This window comes from Muscardinus avellanarius (assembly GCF_963383645.1).
Source record: "Muscardinus avellanarius genome assembly, chromosome: 11".
NCBI classification, from domain to species: Eukaryota; Metazoa; Chordata; class Mammalia; order Rodentia; family Gliridae; genus Muscardinus; species Muscardinus avellanarius.
The window spans coordinates 77,371,145-77,396,807 of record NC_137797.1 but is presented as its reverse complement, the minus strand read 5'-3'; the positions used below and the strand labels follow the sequence as shown (position 1 = coordinate 77,396,807).

Genomic DNA, 25,663 nt, shown 5'->3' with positions numbered 1-25,663 from the left:
TAGATTTAGATTCATTTTTTTCTATGCCAATAGTCAACACTTAACAAGTTAATATATCACAGTATGATTATATATTCCTTATAAGAATGGAAATGAGAACAACTTCCCTGAAAGTTAATTTTTTTTCTTTTAACAATTTTGTTATTGAACATAAATAGTATACATTTAAACTATATTTGGTGCCCTCTCCGCCCTGCCCCCGTTTTCCCTTCCCCCCTCCATCAACCAAGAAGTTTTGTATTAATTTTGAAAAATAAATGAATAAGTAGGATGAACACTAAATATGTATTTTTAAATAAATAAAATGAACTATTAGTATTTTGAAATTATATCAGAAAATTGAAAAAGTAATAAACTTTTAGCTTTTGATAAAAAGTTAATTATCACAGTAGTTAAAAATTATAAATAAATATACTCAATATTTCTCTACAATAGCAATTTTTGAGGTTTAATTCATAAAACTCTAGTTGGTCAAGTAAGACTTAAACGCCATAAAAGTATTCTGTGGCTAAATAAATTTATAATAAACTGAATTATATATATAAAAATAAAATAAAATGCATACCTAGAAAGAGTTACTCCAACAGAGAAGCTGAAACCTTGCCTATCACCATCCCTCAATGCACTTTCTAGCATCTAATTAAAATTTCCCATGTTCTGTTATCTTTTCTTCTAATCTACAATCTTATTCTTTTATTTTTTTATTCACATTGTATCATTTTTGTAGATTTTGGAGATATAAACATAACTTTTCATTCTACCAAACTGACATGTAAGCCTGCCTCTAGTGTGGTGTTTACGTGATGTCCCAGAAAGCATCCTAGGAAACTATATCCAACAGTGGAAGTGGGATATCTGGACAACAATGAGCAAGTATCTAAAAGGAAGAAATAATTATAAATTAAACAAAATATTTTACTCCTAGTCCCTTCAACTCACACCTGAATCTGAAAGTAAGAAGCTATTGTATAAGGGCAAATAAATGGTAAAAGAGGCATTTTTACATACTCTCTGTATATAGTTGAGACAGCTAGATATTGGGTGGACTATTGATATCAGTGTGTACAGGCACAGGCATAGTGATGTAATGTGGTATATTGGAGACTGATCTTAGAATGTGAGAGAGCATCACTGGTTACTATAGTAGATAGAAGGTGGGCTGATGTCTTCATTGCCCTTGGCACATATATGAGTACTCTTGGATCTTGGGACACATGTTAACCACATGAGTAGCAGTAGCAGGGCCTTTAATTGACATCAATAAAAATGAGTGTGCCTTTGAAACCACCTTGGTCTCCATAGCCACTGGACATTATTATAGTGAGTGGAAGAAGAAGGAAATAGTACTGTTGTGACTAAAAGTCCTAATTCAAACAGCACAAGGAATATTATCAGAAAACTTACTGAATTATTTTGGAGGAAACTGATGGGTTTTAAATATTTACCTGGTAGGTAGGAGTGCAGCTTTATCTTCTTTTTCAAAAATCTGTGAGTTGGAATGGTCAAGTTCGTGAAATACACATTGCAAAAGGAGAGCATGAAATCATTGTTGAATAAAATGAAATATAATTAGTAATGTTGCAGAACATATTTATGGAACAATAAGAACCATATCACTTCTAATTTGAAAAACATTTCATAATAAAAAGGCATTCATTCTCAGCCTAAGGAGATGTCTCATGGGCTTTGGAGTTCTTATTTGGAAGGGTTGGTTTGGGGATGGCAGAGTGCAAAAAGTGAAGATGCTTCAGAGCCCTGTATCTGCTATCCTACATTACATTGGCAAACTCATTACTAGGGCTCCTCTCCCAAGCTCCTGTGTTGCTGTCTTCAGTTCTACTCTATAATGCCATGTGATGTCTCCTTATTCTGATCTTACTCTCCTGACACTTTGTAGAAGACATAAAAATCTGACCTCTCAGAAATGTAGCCTTAACTTTCTCCGAGTTATACCTTATCTGCCTTTATTTGTCATTATTAACACTTTTTATTTCAAAATCCAACTTTATTTAGATTAAATAATAAGGGATGAAATCAAGAAATTCCTAGGAACAAATGAAAATAGGGATATAACACATCAAAACCTCTGGATACCTTGATGGCAGAATTAAGAGGAACATTCATAGCAGTGAGTGTCCATATAAGAACAGAAAATCATCAAATAAATAACCTAATGACACACCTCAAAGCACTTGTAAAGCAGTAACAGTCTAACTACAAAGCCAGTAGAAGACAGGAAATTATTAAAATCAGAACAGAAATCAATAAAGTAGAGAATAAAACCTATACAGAAAAATCAACAAAACTAAAAGCTGGTTTACTGAAAAAAATTAACAAGATAGATAAACCTATAGCCCATTAACAACCAAAAAAGAATCAATCCGAATTATGAAGATAAGTGATGAAAAAGGAGATATTACCACGGACAGTGTAGAAATCTAGAGTATTATCAGAAATTTCTTTGAGTTCCCACTTCTCCACATCCTCACCAGCATTTCTTGTTTGTGTTGTGAATGATTGCCATTCTTGATGAAGTTAGGTTAAATCTCAGGGTAGTTTTGATTTGCATCTCTCTGATTGCTAATGATGTTGAGCATTTTTTTCATGCATTTATTGGCCATTTGAATTTCTTCTTTTGTAAAGTGTCTATTTAGTTCTATTGCCCATTTTTTAATTGGGTTATTTGTTTTCTTACTGCTGAGTTTCTTGAGTTCTCTGTATATTCTAAATATTATTCTCCTATAGGAGGAGTGGCTGGCAAAAATCTTCTCCCATTCTCTTGGTTGTCGGTTGAGATTCTTGATAGTTTCCTTTGCTGTATAGAAGCTCTTCAGTTTAATGTAATCCCATGTATTTATTCACCTTTTAGTCTCATGCCTTTGGTGTCTTGTTGAGAAAGTTTTTTAAAATTCTTATTTATTTATTTATTTATTTATTTATTTATTTATTTAGTGGTACTGGTGTTCCTGGAAGCCCTTCTTCCTCCGGGCTACACTCCCAGACCTATTTTTTATTTTTGGAAACAGGGTCTCTTAAGCCAGCACTGCTGGCTTTGAACCTGCACGATCGATCCTCCTGTCTCCACCTCCCAAGCACGGGGATTACAAGCATGCGCCACCATGCCTGGCCTAAATTCTTTTTTATTTAAAAAAAAAAAAAAGGTCTCACTGAGTTGCAAAAGGCCTCACTAAGTAGCTGGGGCTGTCTGTGAACCCAGATCCTCCTGTCTCAGTCTTCCAAATTGGAATTACAAGCATGTGCCATCATGCCCGGCTGAGAAAGTTTTTATCTGTGCCTATTTGTTGCTAATACCTTGTTGGTGGGATTGAAAATTAGTGCAACCACTTTGGAAAACAGTATGGAGGATTCTCAAAAGAATGGGAATGAACTTACTATATGATCCAGTAATACCACTTCTGGGTATCTACCTAAAAGAATTGAAACCAAACTATCAAACTAGTGTATGTGTATCTATGTTGATAACTGCACAATTCACCATTGCCAAATTATGGAACTAGCCAAGATGTCCATCAACAGAGGAATAGATTATAAAACTATGGGATATGTACACAATGGAATTCTACTCAGCTCAGCCATAAAGAAAAACACATTTATGTCATTTACAGGGAAATGGATGGAACTGAAGGACATTATGCTCATTGAGATTAATCAGTCACAAAAATAAGAAATCAGATGTTTTGCTTAATATGCAGAAGCTAGAGAGAAAATGGGTCATAGGAGGAACTCTAGATGAAGAAGGAGATACTATAGATGAGCAAATAAGGCGACCTAACTGAGGGGATGGGAAGGGGAAGAGGGGAATTCTCTAAAGACAGAAGGTACTTTGACAAACATATCAATGTCAATCACTAAGCCAAACATGAGAAGGAGAAAGGGGGAGGGAATGGGGCAGGAATTGGATAAGGGCTATTTGGGTGATGTGTACATGTATGTCTCCACCATCTTGTACCCCATTAAGATGTAGGACTACAATTCACCAATAAAATAAAAAAAACTATACTCCAACAAAATGGCAAATTTGGAAGAAATTGACAACTTTTTAGATAAATACAACCTAACTGAGTCAAAATGATATAGAAAATTTAAACCACCCAATAGCAATCAAAGAGATTGAAGTAGCAATAAAGAGCCTACTATCAAAGAAAAGCCCAGGACTAGATGGTTTCCCAAGTGAATTTTATAAAACCTTTTTAGAAGAGCTAATCCCAATACTCTTCAATTTATTTTGTAAAATAGAAAGAAACTCCCAGAAACAGTCTATGAAACCAGCATCACATTAATACCAAAATATAATAAAATGAAGACAGATTATCTTTTCTTCTTTGGATGAATCAGCCTGTCAAATCCTATCCCAGCTCCCCAGCCCCACTTTCCTTTAAAAAATTTTTATTGGCTGGCCATGGTGGTGCACACTTGTAATCCCAGCATTTGAGAGGCTGAGACTGGAGGATCATGGTTCATGGACAGCCTCAGCTATTTAGTGAAGCCCTCTGAAACTTAGTGAGACCCTGTTTCAAAATAAAGAATAAGAAATAGGGCAGGGGTGTAGCTTGGAGGTTGAATGTGCCTGGGTTTCATTCTCAGACCCACAAAAACATTTTTATTGGTGCATTACAATTATACATCATAATGAGGATCAGAGTGGTAGAAACATACATTCACATAGTACTTGGCGCAGTTTCCTCCAGATACCATCTCTCTCCTTTTATCTTATTACAGGTTTTATTCTCCAGTTCACAGGGAATAAAATGTGCTCACCAAGTATCACTTGCTTGTTTTTCATATTTTGTGTGTGTGTGTGTGTGGCACTGGGGATGGAATCCAGGGGCATTCTACCTCCAAGATAGACCACCAGAATTATTTTTTTATTCTTTATTTTTTGAAACAGGGTCTCACTAAGTTGCAGAGGGCCTCATTAAGTAGCTGAGGCTGGCCATGAACCTGAATCCTCTTGTCTCAGCCTTCCAAGTTACTAGGATTACAAGCGTGCACCACCACACCCAGCTTTTCATATTATTTCTTAGAGATTTCATTCTCTTACTCTTGTTTCTAAACTGCAGAACAGGAAATAGTGTCATAAAGTTGAGTAGCATTGTACACATGTCTCCATGAACTTACCTATTGACTCTATAGATTGTGGAGTAGTGATGTAGGCAGGGGAAAATTACGAGACAGGAAGAACTGAGCAATAATCTAGAAAGAGTCCACTATCTCTGGGGAGATATTTCTTCTCTTTTGGAAATTTATAAATTTACAAGTATCAGGATGATTATCCAGAATACAAGGCTGCAAGGTTTCCTGGGTGAAAATACATTCCCTTTCTACCGTCCCCCCATCACTGGAGTAGGTAGTTTCTTCAAGAATAGGGGATAAATGATTGAGAAATAGTGTTGATGAGGATGAAAATAAAGGCAATTATATTCATATCCAGAAGAAGATGGGGAGGGAGAATTAAAGGAAGGAGAAGTGAACTAAAAGAATAGTTATCACAAATGCTTTCAATTAGAAAAATCTTGTACAAAGTAGAAAGTGGTCTCATTTTTCTGATTTCTTCATTTTATTCTACACAGTAGACATATCATAGTTTCTAGCAAAAGTTATTTTAGGCCTCAGTGCTTTCATTCATTTTTTTTTACCTATTTTGACTTTTTACAACATGAACACTTAACTTCATTAATGCATATTCAATAAAATTGAACTTGCTTTTTCTTCTACTTTGAGCAGCATCATGTCTTGGTGAAGCCAGGCATGGTGGTACATGCCGATAAGCCCAGTATTTGGGAGGTTGAGACAGGAGAATTGCAGGTTTGTTTCCTCCCTCAGCAACTTAATGAGGCCCTGTTTCAAAGTAAAAGGTAAAATAGGGCTGGGAGTGTAGCTCAGAGGTAGAATGCTGCGGGTTCAATTCCTAGTACTACACACACACACACACACACACACACACACACACACACACACACACAATGTTGGCAAAATCTGTAAGTTATTTTTATACCCATCTAATTCAATTGGAAGGAAGCATCATTATTTAGAGTAAATTAATGACATTCTGTCTTAATATCATGATGTGAGACTACAATGCACCAATAAAAGCACACCCCCCCAAATAAAAAGAAACTCAGTGTATCACCACAAAAATTCTATAATGTTAAAATTATTCTTGAGGCTATACTATTTTTGGCAGTGTCTATTTGCAGGGCAGTGTAGAAAATTTTCTTTTTATATTCACATAGATAAAATAAGTATATTTTACTATACACCTCTTGTTTGTGCCAAAAAACTGCTATACCACATTATGTGTTGGTATCTAATTCTATATAAAGTGTTTTTAAAACAGTGTGATTTCGTAGGTTTACAATATTTTACTTTTTATTATTAGTTAACTAAATTATATTAAAAGTTTTGCATAAAGTCAAGAATATATTCTTCATTTTGATTTGATTATATTTTGGCCTCTTTTTCTTCTAAAAGAGGTACTAAACATGATAAAATGATATTTTATTTTCACTTTGTTATAATGCTATAAATCCATGGCTCACAATTTATCATCAATGTTTCTTTTCATTTTATCTTACAATATTACAAATCTTTGTTTTTGCTTTTAATCCTTTTATGTACTTCCTAGTTTAGTTCTGGTTTCAATAATTTTTATATTAATTTTAAGTAATATTTAAGTAATTTTATATTAACCAATTGACTACTTAATTAATTTAAATATTTATTTTAGTCACCAAATATACTATACATTGGGCAAAATATTTTACCTGTGTAGGTAAAAGAGGTATGCTTTTACCCATGAAATAAGTTTTGTGAAAGAGTGGAGCAATGTGAGAAAAATTTTCCCAGTGAAAAATACTCTGGGAAAAATATTTAACATGGAGGTATATTAAAAGTATTAAAATGAGGAAAGGGATCGCCTTCAGAGGGAACGGAAGATTTCTCAGTAGATTGGGCTGAGTTAGTGATCTCAGGCTGTAAGACAGGGGAAGGCATTCCAGTTTAATAGAGCATTGTGGGCAGCAATGATAAGGTGTGTCACAGGGAGACTGGACATCACTTAGACTGATTCTCTGGTAGGAAGATCCTTGAAAGAAAGACACTGTGAAATTAAAGGAGATGGAGCCAAAGGAAGATGGCTTACAGAGATGGAATGATCTTCATAGTCACACTCTACCTTGTGATTATGTGAAACACTATATTATCTTAGAAATGGAAGCCAGGAGGCCAAGGGTTTATCATTCTTTGACTATTGTGAAATAGTTGTGCTAGAAGCTTTATCTACTTTATTTCATGTAAGTAAGCCCTATGAAGGGAAAGTGTTTTTTTTTTTGTTTGTTTGTTTGTTTGTTTGCAGTACTAGGGATTGAACCCTGGGCCTCACACATGCTAGACAAATGCTCTACCACTGAGCTGCATCTCTGGCCCTATTCTTCTCTTTTTATACTTGCAATGTTTTGTGACAAATTATTTTCACATACAATGTTTCAATAATTCTTATAACAATCCAGTAAGATCTTTAAATTACCTCTTGAAGGGAATTATTAGTAGATCAAGTGTTTTAAATCAAAATGCTCATGCACATGTATTTTTATTCTTTAATAAAATTATTAACATGTATTAATTGTGCATATGAATGGTTCAGTGTGATGTTACCATACATGCATATAGTATTCTATATACAGAAGGAAATGAATGGTTGTCAAGACTGAACACTTGTTCCAGGTCATGGGTACAAGGAGAGGGTTACTGTGTTAGTCAGCTTTCAATTACTATAACAAATGCCTAAGATAGTTAACTTTTAAAGAGAAAAGGCTTATTTTGGCTCATAGTTTTTAAGGTTTGAGTCCATGATCAGTTATCCTCATTGCTCTGGAACCCACAGTGAGGCAGCACAACATGGCAGGGTATATATGGTAGAGCAAAATTGCTCATCTGATAGCCGGTTGAAAAAGAAGAGGAAAGAGCTCAGATCCCACTCTTTCCCTCAAAGACATACCTCCAATTACCTAAAAACCTCTCAATAGGCCCCACCTCTTAAAGGTTTCACCACCTCCCAGTAGTGCCATGGAATGGAGAACACACTTTTAGCTGTGTGGGCTTTGGGGGGCATTTTAGTTTCAAAATATAGCAGTTGCAAACCTACTACTTTCTGGTTCCATGACTTGTAGTATATATGTTATTTCCCCAGAAGTTTCCAAAGTAGAAGAATCTGTGAGAGAAATAATCAAAGAATTATAGGAGTCTATTTAATTTTAGAGATGATTAATGAACAGAATTAAAATATTGGTTGTGGCCGGGCGTGGTGGCGCACGCTTGTAATCCCCGCGCTTGGTAGGCAGAGACAGGAGGATTGTGCAGGTTCGAAGCCAGCCGTGCGCGCTGGCTTAGGAGACCCTGTTTCTAAATAAAAATATAAAATAGGTCTGGGAGTGTAGCCCGGAGGTAAAGGGCTTCCAGGAACCCCAGTACCACCAAAAAAAAAAATATTGGTTGTAATGATGTCAGAAAAATAGCATAGATTTGAGAGCCTTTCTGAAATTACCTTAATAATTAATCAAAGATTGAGGTCAAAGAAGAGGTAGGAATTACTGTAATATTGAAGTTTCTGTATCTAATACAATGAATTTTACTGAATGGGCTGAGTGTAAGGGATGGAAGGAAGAGCTAATGGATGTGAGGTGTTTAGTCAGGGTGGCCTGGCCATTGCAGATTTTGTCATCTTTTGTATGTCTACCTCATAGAAATTGAATAAATGGCTAAAGTTGAGAAATTTGAATTAGTATTTTATCAGAGAGCATTATTAGGTATAGATATGCAATTTTAATCACTCCCAGCAACTTTTAAGAATCATCTGCAGCATTTTTTGACATACTGTAGATATAGCTGCTTCCTCAGTTTCATAACATATGTCTGGCTTAGAAAGCTCCTATAATGTATTAAGCCCCATCAAATTTTTCAATAGTCAAAATCTAGAAATATTGATCAAAAATATTTAAAATGTGGTTATTTGGATAATAGTTAATTACATGACTTGATTATGATGGTTTATAATTTTATTATAGATGCAAAAAGATCAGGGGGAGCTTAAGATAATACATCTAACTCCTGGCATTTTGTAGTGACAGATTTTATCCTCAATATGTTAAGAATACTTAGAGATTTTACATTAGTTTTTTTGTGTTTAATGCAGGTCTCTACTCATGTATGTCAGCTCCTTACTCATGATTTACTCCTGTATGAAGCCCCCAATCTTGTTTATGTTGCTCAAGCATGGCTAGGAGAGACAGCTGTGACGTTATGAATCCAGCTGGCCACAGATGGATCGTTAGTGAAGCATGAATCCATATTGGTTTGGTGATCTATGTTTACTGCTTCCTGTTAAACTTTCAGAGAATCAACCTCTAAATCACCTGGCATTGACTATATCCATTTAGGTATAAGTAATAGACTGAAGTGAACTGGACCATTTATTGTTAGTAATCAAGATTCTCACCCATAAGACTGATTTATTATAGCACAGTTATATTGACTACCTAGCTCACTTTAGAGTCAAGTCATTTAGCACATAGGTTTCACTAGGTACAGCAGTCTTAGTTGTGCATGTTTTTGAGCTCTTATGGTAACTATTAACCTTTCAAAGATCCTATATATTGAAGTTTCTACACATTTGCTATGGACTTTATAGTTATGCTTGAAATTGCAAAAAAAAAAATAAAACCTAAAGTTAGAAAGAAGAAATTCATCTGGGATCTTTAAAGACTGTATCAATGATTGATATGTACTTGAAAGGCTAGTAGATCTGCCAAATTGTTTAAAAATCTATGCCTAGTAGAAATTACAGCTAAAGTACAAACAAAAATAAATAAAATATTTTAAATGGTTGAAATAATAAAGTACCAAATAAAAGTAAATATTTAACAGTGCCTCTTAGCAAATAAAAATTAATTTTGAATTATTCCTCCAAACCATTGGGTATATTCAGCTACACAGTGTCACTTTCTTAAAGTCTATGTGATATTCAAATTGGCTAAAATTATGATAAAATATATGCATGTCCTTTACAACCTAACCTGGATATATTGTTAAATGATAATAGAAATGCATGTCCATGAACTAGTCATTGAAAATTTTTATGTCAAGCCTTCATATTTGCCTGGCGTGGTGGTGCACGCTTGTAATCCCCGCACTTGGGAGGCTGAGACAGGAGGATCACACAGGTTCAAAGCCAGCCTCAGCTACTTAGTGAGGCTTTCAGCAACTTAGTGAGACCCTGTTTCCAAAAAAAATAGAAAAAAGGTCTGGTAGTATAGCTCGGAGGTAGAAAGCCTCTGGGTTCCACCCCCAGTACCACCAAAAAAAAAAGTCTTCATATTTGTAACTCTTCCTCATATTTTTCCAAAACATCAAAAATAAGGATTACAATCTTTATATATTACTGTGAATTTTAAAATATATTTATTTCATAAGTTAGCAGCTTTATTTTATCTGCATTGTTATAATATCTAATATTTTTTATGTATGTGTCCACAGCCACAGGGGAGGATCATTGTTTTATTTTGTGTTGATATATCATTCTAGGTGAATACAGGACAGATCTTCTGCAGTTGAAGAGCTACAAACATAATTTGCGAAATAAAGTGAACAATATACCAAACAATTTTAAACTCTTTAATGCCTACTTTGGAAGATTTCTTTATTATTCAATCTCATTTTATTAATGTTCATTGAATTAAATATACATAGGTATACCCATGCCATATGAAAATAAATATGAATAATTCAGTAATTTCATTCATTTATGAGTTTAGCAGATGTTTACTGATCATTTACTATAAGCAGAAAATGCTCTAGGTACTGGGGAATCAACAGTGAATAAAGTAGCTAAAAGATCAAAAGATCTTTCTGAAGCCTATCATCTAGTTTTAGACTCTTTTTTTCCCCTTGTCTTTCAGTGATATAGTCCTACGTCTTGACATAGTAATTTTCAGGAACTTATTGGCCAAGTGGGCAAGTAGGAAAGTAATATTGAGAAAGTTTTAAAAAATAAGTGTCATTGAATCTTCCGCGGTGACCGCTGTGGCCATGGGTATGTTGGGCTTTGGGTCTTGGGGCTTACAGGCACAATGCTGGTTTTGCAGGCCAGGCATGCAGCTGAGGGCAGTGGGGACCAGAAATCATCTTCAGCCCCATTGGAGAAACTGGAGAAACTGATAGATGTTAAGAAGGAAAATATCTCCAGAGATTTTTGGCATGAATAAACATTCAGCAGAAGGATTAGAATTGAACAAATAGATTCCCAATTTATTAAGAAATATGGCTATGGCAGCTAGTCTTATGGACATAGAAAATTAAATTGCTTATCCAACTAGTCCTCTAGTTATAGCTCTAAAAACTCATTAGTGGAATATGATGATGATGTTGTAATATTGAATCTGTACAACCCTCTTCATTTTCTGCTCCAGCAATAGTTGATCAAAGAAATTGTATATTTGCATCACCCAAACATGAAAGCCACAAGGAAATTATTCCATAATTCTGCCTTCTTTGAGAAATTTGGGAGATTTGGCTCAAAGAAGGCAGAAAGGACGTATATGTGGGTCAATTGTTATTGATGATGAAGATGACATAGAAAAATTGGAGGAGAGGAGGAAATTATTCTAGTTATTATTACTGAGTGGAGACTTCCTGGAACTAAAAACAATACCAAAGACTTCAATTTGGATTTCTCTACTTCTAATCTTTCAAGAAGTAAGACCAATATAAGAGTAGGACTTTTTAATCCTGGTAGAATGAATGTGGCAGGAGATTTCAGAATGGAGGATCTGTACCTCATCATAATCTTGCTCTGTTACGAAGTCAGTGTTAATAAAGTGGTACACAAACTATGCAGCAATTCATGCTTTAGTGTCATGAACTGCTGTGAGCAGTGTGAAGAGTTCTCAATGAAAACACTGAAACAGCATCTTGATTGAGGGTCAGCAGAGGATATTTTGTTGCCAAAGTTGTTTTAACAAATATAAACAGATGGAAAGAAAATAAAAACCAGTATCAGCATCAGAAAACAGAAAAGGAAGACTATTAGAGAAGAAAATAAAGACAGTTGCAAAAATGACCAAACACACTTTTGGAAAAAGTAGAGGGAATACCAGGAGAAGAAGAAAAGGCTTCAGAGCTGGAGGTTTCAGCAGAATATAGACCCATTACAGATCAAACAGAAAGTGAGTTTACCTTCCACCATGGTAGCCAGTACCGATAAACTTCAAGATTGACTGGGAAAAAAAAAAGAATCAGATGACTCCCTGATATCAGCTGTGCCTTCTTCAGATCCTGGTACATGGCCCTGGAGTTTGAATATTAAACAATATTATACTCTTGTTGAAAATGACCCACCTCAAGTGAGGAATTTTAACTTTCTGAAAGACAGTAAGTACAGGCAGGGAATTTTCAGAAACATATTATACACAAATTCTTCCAAGTGGTGAAAAACACTTAGGTCCTGGTTAATTTATTGAAACTCCAAGGATTCTGTGTTTTGCTTATACTGAAAACTTTTTAGGGAAGGAAAAAACCAACTGAAAAATGAGAGTGGATGCAGAGATTGGGAGCATTTATCACACTTTCTTAGTAAACATGAGAAAAGTGAAATGTACATCAGCAACACTATGAAGTATTCAAAATAAAAATGGGATTTGAAAAGAAATAAAAATGATGGTATGAGAAGAGTGCTGTCTTACTCCTGCTGTGTTAATGACACAATGGTTGGGTGTGAGACGTGACAGTGTCCTCAGAACTCAGAACAGGCCTATCTAGTACCACTCCAATGAAGTTGTGATTCACCTATGGAGAAACTTACCATGATTCTTTAGCAATAATAGCAGAGAAATAGAAAAGAATGTCCCAAACCTAACTTTAATTGGATTCAATAGTCATTATTGCAGGTTTTAGTAAGGTCAAATTTTGATAATCTCTGTCAGTTGTCACCTTATTAAATAAAAGTAGGGTTTGAGATGAGAACTGTCATTTGGCAGGTTTTGTTAATATTCCTTTCTAATTACTATGAAAGAGAAAGAAGACTTGAATTTATTTATTTATTATTTATTTATTTACTTAATTTTTTTTACCACTGAGCTACACTCCAGACCTTATTTATTTATTTATTTATTTATTTATTTATTTATCTTGGAACAAGGTCTCTAACTTTCTGAAGTTCTCAGCCTCCCATGTACTAGATTACAAGCATATACCCCCATGCCCAGCTAGGACTTGAAATTTTTTAAATTTAATTTTTGGTTCTGGAGGCTCTAGGGGCATGCTATTTCCAAGCTACACCTCCAGGCCCATATTATTTTTAATTTTGAAACAATAGTATCCATGTGGCTGAGATTGGCCTTGAATTTATGAACTTAGCCTCCCAAGTACTTCACCACACCAGGCTGAAGTTAGTAGTTTGAAAAAAAATTATGTGGATAAGCATTCCCACTTTTACTATTAAAGTAAAAACAATCCATTTAAGAAGACAATGGTATCAAAACTGCAGCTTTTGCTATTAAACAAATACCTGTACTTATTTCTTTTGAGCAAAATACTTTTCTATTTGAGCAAAGCAGCATTATTTCTTATACTAGGTAATTTAAGATAGTTTATTTGCATTTATTGACTCAGCATTCTAAGCCAAAAAATTATGTACCTATTTTTTTTAATTGGTGCATTGTAGTCATACATCTTAATGGGGTACATGATGGAAGAAACATACATGCACGTATTACTCAATTAGCCCTTACCCAATTCCCACTCCCATTCCCTCCCTCTCCCTCCTTCTCATGTTTGGCTTAATGATTGACTTTGATATGTTTTTAATCATGTACATTAGATAATTCACCCCCATCACCCCCAGGTAGGTTTCTTTATTTGCTCATCTATGGTTTCTCCTCTTTTGTCGAGTTTCTCCTATGACCCTTTTCCTCCCTATATTCTGCATATTAAGGAGAACATCGGATTTCTTACTTTTTGTGACTGACTAATCTCATTTAGCATAATGTCCTCCAGTTCCATCCATTTCCCTGTAAATGACATAATTATGTTCTTTATGGCTGAGAAAAATTCCATTGTGTACATATCCCACAGTTTTGTAAATACACTCATCTGTTGATGGACATCTTGGCTGGTTCCATAGTTTGGCTATGGTGAATTGTACAGCTATGAATGTAGATACACATGCATTAGCTTGGTAGTTTGGTTTCCTTTCTTTTGGGTAGATACCCAGAAGTGGTATTGCTGAATCATATGGTAAGCTTGTTCTCATTTTTCTGAGGATTCTCCATACTGTTTTCCAAAGTGGTTGCACTAATTTGCAATCTCACCAACAATGTTTTAGAGTTCCCACTTCTCCACATCCTCGCCAGCATTTATTGTTGTTAGTGGTTTGAATGATTGCCATTCTAGTTGGAGTTAGGTGAAATCTCAGGGTAATTTTGATTTGCATCTCTCAGATTGCCAATGATGTTGAGCATTTTTATACATTTATTGGCCATTTGAATTTCTTCTTTTGTGAAGTGTCATTTAGTTCACTTGCCCTTTTTTTTTTTTTTTTTGGTGGTACTGGGGTTCCTGGAAACCTTTCTTCCTCCAGGCTACACTCCCAGACCTATTTTATATTTTGTATTTGGAAACAGGGTCTCTTAAGCCAGTGCGGCTGGCTTTGAACCTGCGTGATCCACCTGTCTCCACCTCCCAAGCATGGGGATTACAAGCATGTGCCACCACACCTGGCTCACTTGCCCATTTTTGATTGGATTGTTTTCTTGGCAGTGAGTTTCTTGAGTTCTCTGTGTAGTCTTAGATATTACTCCTATATCTGAATAATTGGTGCTAAAATTTTTCTCCCATTCTGTCAGCTCTCTGTTGAGGTTCTTGATAGTTTTCTTTGCTGCACAGAAGCTCTTCAGTTTCATGCAATCCCATGTTGATCCACCTTTTAGTTTCTTGTGCCTTTGGGGTCTTGTTGGGAACATTTTTACCTGTGCCAAAGTGTTGTAGTGTTGGACCTACGCCCTCCCTCTTCAAGGGGCTTCAGAGTCTCTGGTCTAATTTCTTTGATCCATTTTGAATTGACTCATGTACAGGGTGAGAAAATAGGGTTATTTTCATTTTTCTGCATATGGTTAACCTGTCTTGCCATATGTTGAAGAGGCTCTCTTTTTTCCAGTGTATGTTTTTAGCCCCTTTATTCAAAAATCAATTGACTCTAAGTGTACGGATTTGTTTCTGCATCTTTTCTGCCACTCCATTGATCTATGTGTCTGTTTTTATGCCAATAAAATGCTGTTTTTATTACTATGGTTTTGTAGTGTAGTATCAGGTATTGTGATGCCTCCTGCATGGTTCTTGTTGCTGAGAACTACTTTGGCTATTTTGCTTTTTGTTGTTGTTGTTTCAAATGAATTTAAGGACTAGTTTTTCTATGTCTGTGAAGAATGACCTTGATAAAATAATGGGCATTGCATTGAATCTGTAGCTCACTTGTGGAAGAACCGCCATGTTGATGATATTTATTCTGCCTTTCCCAGAACATGAAAGATCTTTTTACCTCTTAAGGTCTTTTTCGATTTCTTTTTTCAATGTTTATAATTTTCTTCATAGAGATCATTAATCTTCTTGGTTAAGTTTATTCCTAAGTATTATTTTTTGTGGGATATTCTGAGTGGAAGTGTCTTCTGTATGTCTTTTTCAGTGAATTTATGGTTGGCAGACAGGAATGCTTCTGATTTTTTTTAAAAACTGATTTTGTATCTAGATACTTTGCTGAATTTATTGATAAGTTTTATCAACTTCTTGTTTCAGTTTGTTAGATCCTCTTAGTATCATGTCACCTGCAAATAGGAATAGTTTTAGTTCTTTTCCTATTTGTACTCATTTGATTTCTGTCTCTTGCCTTATTGCTCTAGACAGAAATAGGAATAGTTTTAGTTCTTTTCCTATTTGTACTCATTTGATTTCTGTCTCTTGCCTTATTGCTCTAGACAGAGTCTCAAGTACTATTTTAAAAAGGAGTAGTGATAACGCACACTATGTCATGTTCCTGTTTTTAGAAGAAATTCTTGTGGGTTTTTTTCTTGTTTAATATGATATTGGCTCTGGGTCTATTGTATAATTTCTTTATGATGTTGAGGTAGTTTTCTTCTATTTTGATTCTCAGCAGTGCTTTTAGCATAAATGGGTGTTGGATTTTGTCAAAAGCTTTTTTTCAGTGTCAATTGAAATGATCATGTGATTTTTGTTTTTGGTTCTGCTTAAGTGATGAATTACATGAATTGTTTTCTGTATTTTGAACTAGCCTTGCATCCCTGGGGTGAACCCTACTTGTTCATTGTACCTATTTTTATGTTGATCTAACTATAAGAAATATTAAAATAAAAATATGCATATATTAAAAATAGGTGTCATTGAGCCCAGTGTGGTGGTACACGCTTGTAATCCCAGCATTTGGGAGGCTGAGACCAGAGGATCGCAGCTCATGGACAGCCTCAGCTACTTAGTGAGGCCCTTTGCAACTCATTGAGACCCTGTTTCAAAATAAAGAATAAGAAGTAGGGCTGAGGGTGTAGCTCAGAGGTAGAATTCCCCTGGGTTCCATCCCCAGTACCTTAAAAAAATGTCTTGAAAGAACTTGACTATTGCCAGAGCTAATACATGATAGAAACGGATTTCTCTACCAAAGAGGTTTTCAGGAGCAGCAGCATTTACCAGAGAAAAATCAAGATGTCCAAGTTAGTTTGGGGGCTTTCAAGTAGAAGCAGCTACTTGGATTATTGAACCTAAACTGAATGAGAATCCAAGACTTGACAGTAGCTCTGAGGACTTGAAGGACTTGAAGTACATACTACTGTTGACTTCTTATTATAACTTCTCTTCTAAGGAATTAAGTCTTTATTTCTGCTATATACTAAAATTCAGAGAGAAAAAGAGGGAAAGAATATTCTTTTCAATTTCAATGTGTGTTTTTACTTCTCTACTAACACTTGTAGGAAGAAGCCATAGAATGGTGGTGCCTACATTTGAGACTTTCAAATTTAAATTCAAGTCCTGCCTAGATACTAGGTACTTACCTTGAACAAGTTGCAAAATTTCTAAACTTTAATACCTATCTGTTAAATAGTAATAATAATGCCTTTTATAGTACTTAAATCAAAATTAATGGGGACATGTGTATGAATGAGGGAGGTGGTCCAGGGAAAGGCGAATTAACAAAGAAGGTACTTCATTGAGGTTAATTACATATATGAGAATACCGATGCCAATCTCAATCATAAATGGGGAAAAGGAGGGAGAGGGGAGTCTAGCCAGTGAGAAGTACATCAAAGTATATCATTATCACTCTGAACTACATTATGATGCAATACTAAAATGTACCAATAAAAATATTGAAAAGGTTTTTATAATTTCAGTATACATATAACAAACATATTACCGTCTAAAATTAATCTAAGAAAAATTAAGTTTAATATTGTAAGTTGAACAGATATATTTATAAGAAAAGAAACAAAACTTACAGTGAAAAAAATGAGAGTTAGAGAAAATTGAAACCTAGCAACTGTTCATTAGTTATGTGCTATTGATTGGATGAGTTAGGTGGCCTCTCTGAATTTTCTCAAAGAAATTGTAAAATGTGAAAAATAATGCTTAATTGGTAAAAATTAGGATATAAGAAAACAAAAAAGAAGATGCTTAAAAAATGATGCTGTGTTCTCATTACTGCTATTTAATGGTCTTTATGTTCTTCCTGAGTCAAGAAGAATATGAGTTTGTATTATCATAAGCCAACAAAAATTAGCTATATAAAAATAAAGTGACAAAACTGAATATTCTGGTTATTGTTATTTCAATATTAATTTAAATAAAATTTTACATAACTTCATTGTATGAAGATTTTTCTCAGATCTTAACATTATTTGAACAGTATTCAGGTATGGTATTTCTAAAGACCAGCCCAGCATGTTTTTGGTAGTTCTGACTGGACAGAATTAGAGCCAAGTTAGATCTTCTCTCCTCTTTCAAGTATCTGATTCAGAAATTGTTTCTACTCTACTCCTACTTGAGTGAGCATGAGACCTTTGCCGAGTATTTCTGTTTGGTTTGGTTTTCAAATGATGTTGTCAGTCTTGTAACCCAAATGTGAAATGCACATGGTAATTTCTAGAGCAATAGTCAGTCTTCAAATCGGAGTGAAACCAACCCAGACAACTTTGGAATTCTTCCCAGCTTTTCAGATACATAAGCATGCTTGTGAATAATGAGTCACAAGCAAGAAAACTTGTTGAGGGGAAAGTCACTTTATTGCTGAACCAATAAACAGTGGTTTGATGATGGCTCTCTGAGTATGGGCAATGTCTTGTGTGTTTGTTTCCACAGAGCATATATCATTACAGACTATATGGGCATACGCAACGAAAGTTTTATGAAATTAGCTGCAGTAGGGACCTGGATGGGGGACTTTGTCACAGCATGGATGGTAAGAAAATTTTAACTTCTTCCATTTCAAATATCATATGGATGACATGTTCATAATATTGGAAAGACAATGCTTTTAATGATTTAGAGTAAAGTAAATACTTATTTTTTTAGTGGAACAATATAATTATAGGTAAGTTCAGAGACTATGCAATATCTAATCTATATGTAATATCTAATTACCTCAAAAACAATGTAATTAAAATATTCATGATGGCTTCCCATAAGGTATGTATATTTGAGTAAATGAACATATAACATTTTTCAAATCAATAGAAAATTTTTCTCTTTGAAATTCTAAATAATATTTTGGAGACTTTTGTTTTTAAGATGTATAATTTTCAGGTTAGGAATGTGGTCTGGACTATTTCATAAGATCATATAAAACACTCTTTAAAAGACTTTAACAATAGATGTCTATGTTGTTTTCCTTATTGAACCAGTTAACTTAAAGGTAACTGAATTCTGAGAATTTTCTGTTGGAATCTCATTTGTTCATTATTACTTTGCATTAATGTTATAAGCCCAAAATAAACAGACAATCCATGTTTTATGTTAAGTTCAACTGTTAACATAGTAACTTGTTTTTAACTATTGAATTAATTGAACTTCAAGATCACATTCTGCTAAAGAGCTGTGTAGGCCCTATAAGTTTATAAGAGCATCACAGAGTACAAAGAATATAGTTCCCATAAATATGGAATGCTTTATTGATATGATTCATAAGTGGAGTTAATGAACTTTGTCAGTTAATTCACTTGAAAATGAAGAGAACTACCAAAGGAAAGATGATGCCTGACCCCAGCAAGACATATGGTGTGGACATTCTTCTACATAGATGCCCCAGATTTCATAGGTAGATGATCACAACAAAGGTCCTGCCATTTCTATAGATAGCTTGGCTTTTGACCTAGAACAAGTGTTTTCATGGAACAATAAGCAACTATGGCTTAATTGTGCCCACTGTGATTATACTAGGAAAGGGTCAAGCAAATCATAGGCTGAATAATGATTTTTTGACCAGAAATGGCTGCATACAGAATGTCATACACCCTGTAGTTGGTGGGTATTTGGCTCTGACAGCTAATTTTTTAAGTGCTGTCTATGATATTCCATTACATCAAAAAACAACCAAGGTTTAAGCAACACATGGTTCCATCCATGAAAAAGTTTTTACAACTTGTTTTTAAGTCCTCTCCCATCCTGTTGAACATTTTAATATTAACAGAATACCATATATTCCATTAACACTACAACCTAAACTTTAAATTTTTTTGTAATTGCTAGAAATGGTAGTTACAATAGACAATGAGTCCAGGCTACCTCATATCAGAATTTCCATTTAGTTTGGAAAATCTCTTCAGAAGAAGACACATAAACTGGGCATGGTGGGACATACCTTAATCCTAATACATGGGAGGCTGAGACAGGAAAATCTTAGTTTCAAGGAGACCTTTAAAAATTTAGCAAGGTCCTCAGCAACTTAGCTGAGACCCTGTTTCAAAATAAAATAAGGCCGGGGTGTAGCTCAGAGATACAATGCTCCTGAATTTAATCCCCAATACCACTAAAGAAGAAAAGCAAGGAGGAGAAGGGCTTGTTGGAGGAGGAACATAAATTTTAAAAAATGTAATATCCTTGAAATGTTCCTGGAAACCCTTCCTTCTACCTCCGGGCTACACCCCCAGACCTATTTTTATACTTTTTTATTTGGAAACAGGGTCTCCTAAGCCAGCATGACTAGCTTCAAACCTGCACAATCCTCCTGTCTCCGCCTCCCAAGTGCGGGGATTACAAGCGTGCGCCATCACATCCAGCAGAAAATTTTCTGTTAATTGTAATTATGATTCTGACTCTATAGTGAATCAGCTTAAGAAAATAGAAAAGAAATTCAATCAAGATTTTAGAAATTAATATTCTCTGATGTTGCCATCTATTGTTTGAACTTCTATAAATAGTATACAATCCTTCAAGGCCCAGTTTGCACATTTCTCAAATTATCTTAATAGTTCCTATCAATGTTACATGTTTTCTGTAAAAATTAAATGTGTAGCCCTGTGATAGGACTTAAAGATGTAGAAGTTTCAGGTAGCTATAAGCGCTTTTCTGCTGTTTTTCATATTCTTGGCTGGCCCAGGCTCTTGGAGTGATGGCAAAGGCCACTGATCCCTGCTCATGCTACCGAAGCTTCCTAACATGTATACAAAGCATAAGATATGAGAGCATGCTGCCTATCCCAGGCCTCGGTTCAGAGTGTTTGGAGTTTTCTTCTAAGTGACAGTGCAGAAGAAGACTGAGATGATGTGGTGCATTGCTTCTTGGCTTTGTTCTAACTCTGACCTCAACAAAAGTCCAGGGGGAAGCAACATCAGTACTTAGAAGCTCTCTGGAGTTTATAGACGCACATCCGGGTTGACACATAAACCATTATATTTTCTATTATGACATCATTATTTGTTATGACCAAATTTAATCCAATTCTTCCCTAATCTCTACTTCATTATGGTGCTATATAGAGATCTGCTTCTCTTTACTGGTTACATTTTTTTTCTTTTTAGAATTTTTCTCTTCAACCAAAAGGTTGGATCTAATCACTAGAAAAGCCTTAAGAGACAATAATATGAGGTAGCATTAACAAAAAACCTTTAATCTTTCTAGTTGAATTTCCTACCATATGTTTGTCTACATCCTCCTGCAATTTAGAATATTAAGTATCCCCAGGCTCAGCATGTAGCCTTGTTTACCTTCATAATTTCCCATAAATTTACTATTTTAAGTCTTTCTATTTATCTAAAAGTTAATAGCTTTTTCTTATGTCACAAATTATTGCTTTACCATAGAACTAGGATTGTGTTCTAGGTTTAAACTCCTAGGACACAGATTTTGTCATTCAACCTTCTGGAGCCTCTCATATTTTTCTTTCTGTAAACTAGGACAGAATCCAGAGTCTCTTTCTGCTTATGTTATCTGAAATGTTGACCTTTCCCCACTAGACAAAGGGATAGAAATAGCAAAGGACATACTGAGCTCTCCTGCTTTGAAAGTACAGTCACACAGAAAAGATTCCCAACATTTCTACTCCCACTTCTATTCACTGACTGGGCAGTAAATGTTCATATAAATATTTATATGGCTACATGTGTATGCATTGATAACATTTAAAAGTGACATTTTCCCTCATGATTGGAGTCTCGGGTAGCTTTAACAATCTGTGTATAGAATTCTCATCATAAAATGAATATCAGTGATGAAGGTGACTATCATGGAGAAGCAAATGACTATATTAACAATCAAAGTGTGCCTTTTAATGGGTTTATAAAAGGGAGAGTTTTCTTTTTTGGAAAAAATTAAAGCTTTTTAAAAAATTTTTATTGGTGCATTTTAATCTTACATCTTAATGGAGTACAAGATGGTATAGGCATACATGCACACATCACCCAATTAGCCCTTACCCATTCTCGTCACATTTCCTCCCCTTTCCTCTTTCTCATGTTTGGATTAGTGATTGCCTTTGATATGTTTGTTAATGTACATCATGTAAATTAGGGAATTTTCCCTTGTCCCCCTCAGTTAGGTTGCCTTATTTACTCATCTATATTATCTCCTTCTTCATCTAGAGTTCCTCCTATGACCCATTTTCTCCCTAGCCTCATCACATATTAGGAAGAGCATCCAATTTCTTATTTTTTGTGACTGACAAATCTCACTTAGAATGTTTTCCAGTTTGATCTTTTTCCCTGTAAATTGTCTTCTTCTTTATGGCTGAGTAAAATTCCATTGTGTACATATCCCACAGTTTTGTAATCCATTCATCTCTTGATGGACATCTTGGCTGGTTCCAGAGTTTGGCTGTGGTGAATTGTACAGCTATGAACATAGATAGCATGCATTAGTTTGGTACTTTGGTTTGCATTCTTTTGGGTAGATACTCAGAAGTGGTATTACTGGATAATATGGTAAGTTTGTTCCCATTCTCTGAAGATCCTTTATACTGTTTTCCAAAGTGGTTGCACTAATTTGCAATCACATGAACAATGTTTTAGAGTTTCCACTTCTCCACATCTTTGCCAGCATTTATTGTTTTTTTGTGTTTTTCTGTTGTTCCAAAGAAATATTGGGACTGTTATGATCCAAATACAAAGCTGAACTCAGTGAATCTGGAAACTGTCTTTGGTCCTCACAAACTGAGTTTCAAGCTGTAGTAGGTTGGATTTTCTTGGCAGTCCTGACATATCCTGGTCTCATGCAGAGGACAATGCTATATAATTCCAGGTTAAGGTTACTCATGGTTTTTGTTAAATGGGGTTTTTCAGAATTGAGATAAAGAAATACAGTGATTAACACTAATCTAGCACTGAGCTGGTTCTTTGCCGAAGGCAGAAGCAGAGGAGAGCTCAGTCATGAAGATGTACATAAAACAACATTGTCTGTCTCCTGCAGCACTATGTTCATGCATGTGCCCATGCTCTGTGCCATAGGGAGGAGCTGGAGATGGTTGCTGAGTCCCATCGCATATGGCTTGGGCTTTGCCATTCCTGCTCCAGCCTTGTAAAAAGGCTCCTCCTCCAGAATTGTAAAAAGACAATTTTGGTGGTAAGTGATAAATTTGTAGCATATTCTTCATCCGTACACCATGTACATCAACTTCCAATAGTCACGGTGCTTGGCTTTTGACATATTTTTGGGGGGTAGTTTGTGTGTGTGTGTGTGTGTGTGTGTGTGTGTGTGTGTGTGTGTGTGTGCTGCTATTAGCAAAAGTTACAATGAAGTGATGGCATAGACACAAAACAATTTAGTTTTTATCAGCTTCACCTTTATTATGCATGCATATTGTGAACACCTGTTTATAAAATTGTGTGTGACTTAAATGGTTTTTTTTTTAAACTTGTAATGTTATTAGAGCCAGTCAAGTTTATTCTATGTCTTCATGTGGAAATACTTTTGGATTAATAAAACATAGATGTTATAGTTGTGCTATAGTAAGACATAAATTTTTTAAATGTTTCTTAATCCTTTCTGTTAAGGTTCCAGAAAGAAAAAAATTTTAGAAAAAAAGTTTTTAGAGCGGGGCATGGTGGCACACGCTTGTAATCCTCCTACTTGGAAGGCTGAGTCAGGAGGATCATAAGTTTGTGGCTAGTCTCAGCAATTTGTGAAGCCCTCTGCTACTTAGTGAAAGCCTGTTTCAAAATAAATAAGAAAATAAGTCTGGGGTATAGCTCAGAGGTAGAATGCCCCTAGATTCCATCCCCAGTACCGCACAAAAAACTGATTTTTTAGAAATGTAATTTTTGACTGTGGCTACTTCATGTATAAATAGTATATAACTGATCTAAATAGTTGAGCTATTTGGACACATTTTTCTATTTCTTTTGAAGACTTTGGAAACTATTCATGCTTATTACATCTTTTTTTTTTTAAAGGCTGTGATTCTTTAAGAGGGAGGCCAATCTAAATACTCATCCTTTCCTTGACTTGCAGCTTCTTGAAGGAAGCTGTAATGCCAATCATATTAATAACTACATTTCTAGCATCCAACACCAAACCAGAAAAAAGGAATGCTAAAGATTTATTATATATGCCAGGAGTGTTGGCGCAAGCTTGTAATCCCAGTATTTGAGAGGCTAAGACAAGAGAATTGTGATTGCGGACAGCCTCAGCTCCTTAGTGAGGCCCTCTGCAACTCAGTGAGACCCTGATTCAAAGTAAAGAATAAAAAAGTAGGGCTGGAGGTATAGTTTGGAGATAGAATGGCCTGGGTTCTACCCCAAGTACAAAAAAAGAGAGTGAAATATTTATTGAAAGAAAAAGTAGATAATAAGAGCACATAAGCCTAGCTTTTCCTAGTTCTATATTGTAGCTGATTTTTTGCTGTGAAATGGGAATTCCTGATTGCTGGTAGGTGGACAAAGGAGAGATGTATTGTTTTAGATAGATAAGTATCATCTCTGCTTCCTTTCTCTCCTCAGCCCTACTTCAACCAGGCTGTGCACTTGTTTCCATAATCATGAAAATGCACATTTACGAATAGCCTTGAATGTAAAGAATAGAGTATCAACATAGCTTTTTCAGAATGATGATGTAAACCTTGCAGATAAAGGGCAAGAGCACAAAGCAGAGGTAGACCCTTGTAGAACCTGCTAGATGTTCCTTGAATGGTCACTGTTCCTGTCAATGTCTGGTCCTGCTTGCAGTTCTAAACAGAAAAAAAGCTGGGTTGAGATAAATCCCTTTAGTCACTTGAGTAAGAAAAGGTTACTACTTAAGACTGGAAATTGGTTAAACTTCAGTGAAGATTAGCATTAAAGGATGGTGTATACTTGAGAGTTATTCATATGCTGATTAATACATATTTTCAAATCTAGAACAGACTAGAGGGAATAAATACATCTGTAGTGTTTGAAAGTTACTATTTTCCAACTGAAATGTAGAAAATGTGAAATAAAATTTATAATTGTATATGTACAAATATAAAATATGATTAAATTTTGTATTGTTACTCTATTCTTATTACTAGGAAAGAAGGAAGAAAGGAAGGAAAATGAATCAGTATATTCCAAGGAAATATTTGTTATTTTCTTTTCACTTTTAAAAAAGTTTATTTAGCTAATATTTATCTAGTACATGCATGCCATTATATTTTGGACTCTTGTGCAAATGATAAAATTTATCAATGAGTAGTTGGAACATAACCAACATCAAGTCTGGCTTGTTATTCTGTCTGGAATTTAGCTTGACAATTCATATTATGATTAATGCCAGTTTTCTAATTATCTCTCTTCTACTGATATTTCAGAAATGACAAACTAAAATGCATAATTTAATTTGATTTAGTGCCAGAAATGAAGTGGCAATAATAGCTTTACTGAACTTTATGAGAAATTTAAATTGTAAGAATGGCTTAGGACAGAGTCAGCAAACTCAATGAATAAACTAATAGGATAGGTGGAAGGGTGAAGACGTGTGTGTGTGTGTGTGTGTGTGTGTGTGTGTGTGTGTGATGCTGGGATTGAGCCCAGGGGCACTCTATCACCAAGCTACACACCCTAGCCCTATTTTTTATTCTTTATTTTTGAAACAGGGTCTCACTGAGTTTCAGAGGGCCTCACTAAATAGCTGAGGCTGGCAGCAAACA

The 25,663-nt window shown here is 35.1% G+C and overlaps 1 protein-coding gene across 3 annotated transcripts in view; it reads left to right on the top strand.

The window, feature by feature from the left end:
• The window catches only part of TMEM117 (transmembrane protein 117), a gene marked incomplete at both ends in the record, with an annotated part of 622,588 nt that overhangs the window by 282,935 nt on the left and 313,990 nt on the right, over positions 1-25,663 (top strand). For 2 of the 3 annotated variants that reach the window (XM_080706437.1, XM_080706439.1), the window contains one exon: positions 18,430-18,529. The exons of the other annotated variant lie outside the window; for it this stretch is intronic. In XM_080706437.1, coding sequence (XP_080562563.1) covers positions 18,430-18,529 — 100 coding nt within the window. The remainder of the gene's footprint in view (positions 1-18,429; positions 18,530-25,663) is intronic. 3 annotated transcript variants of the gene reach the window in all.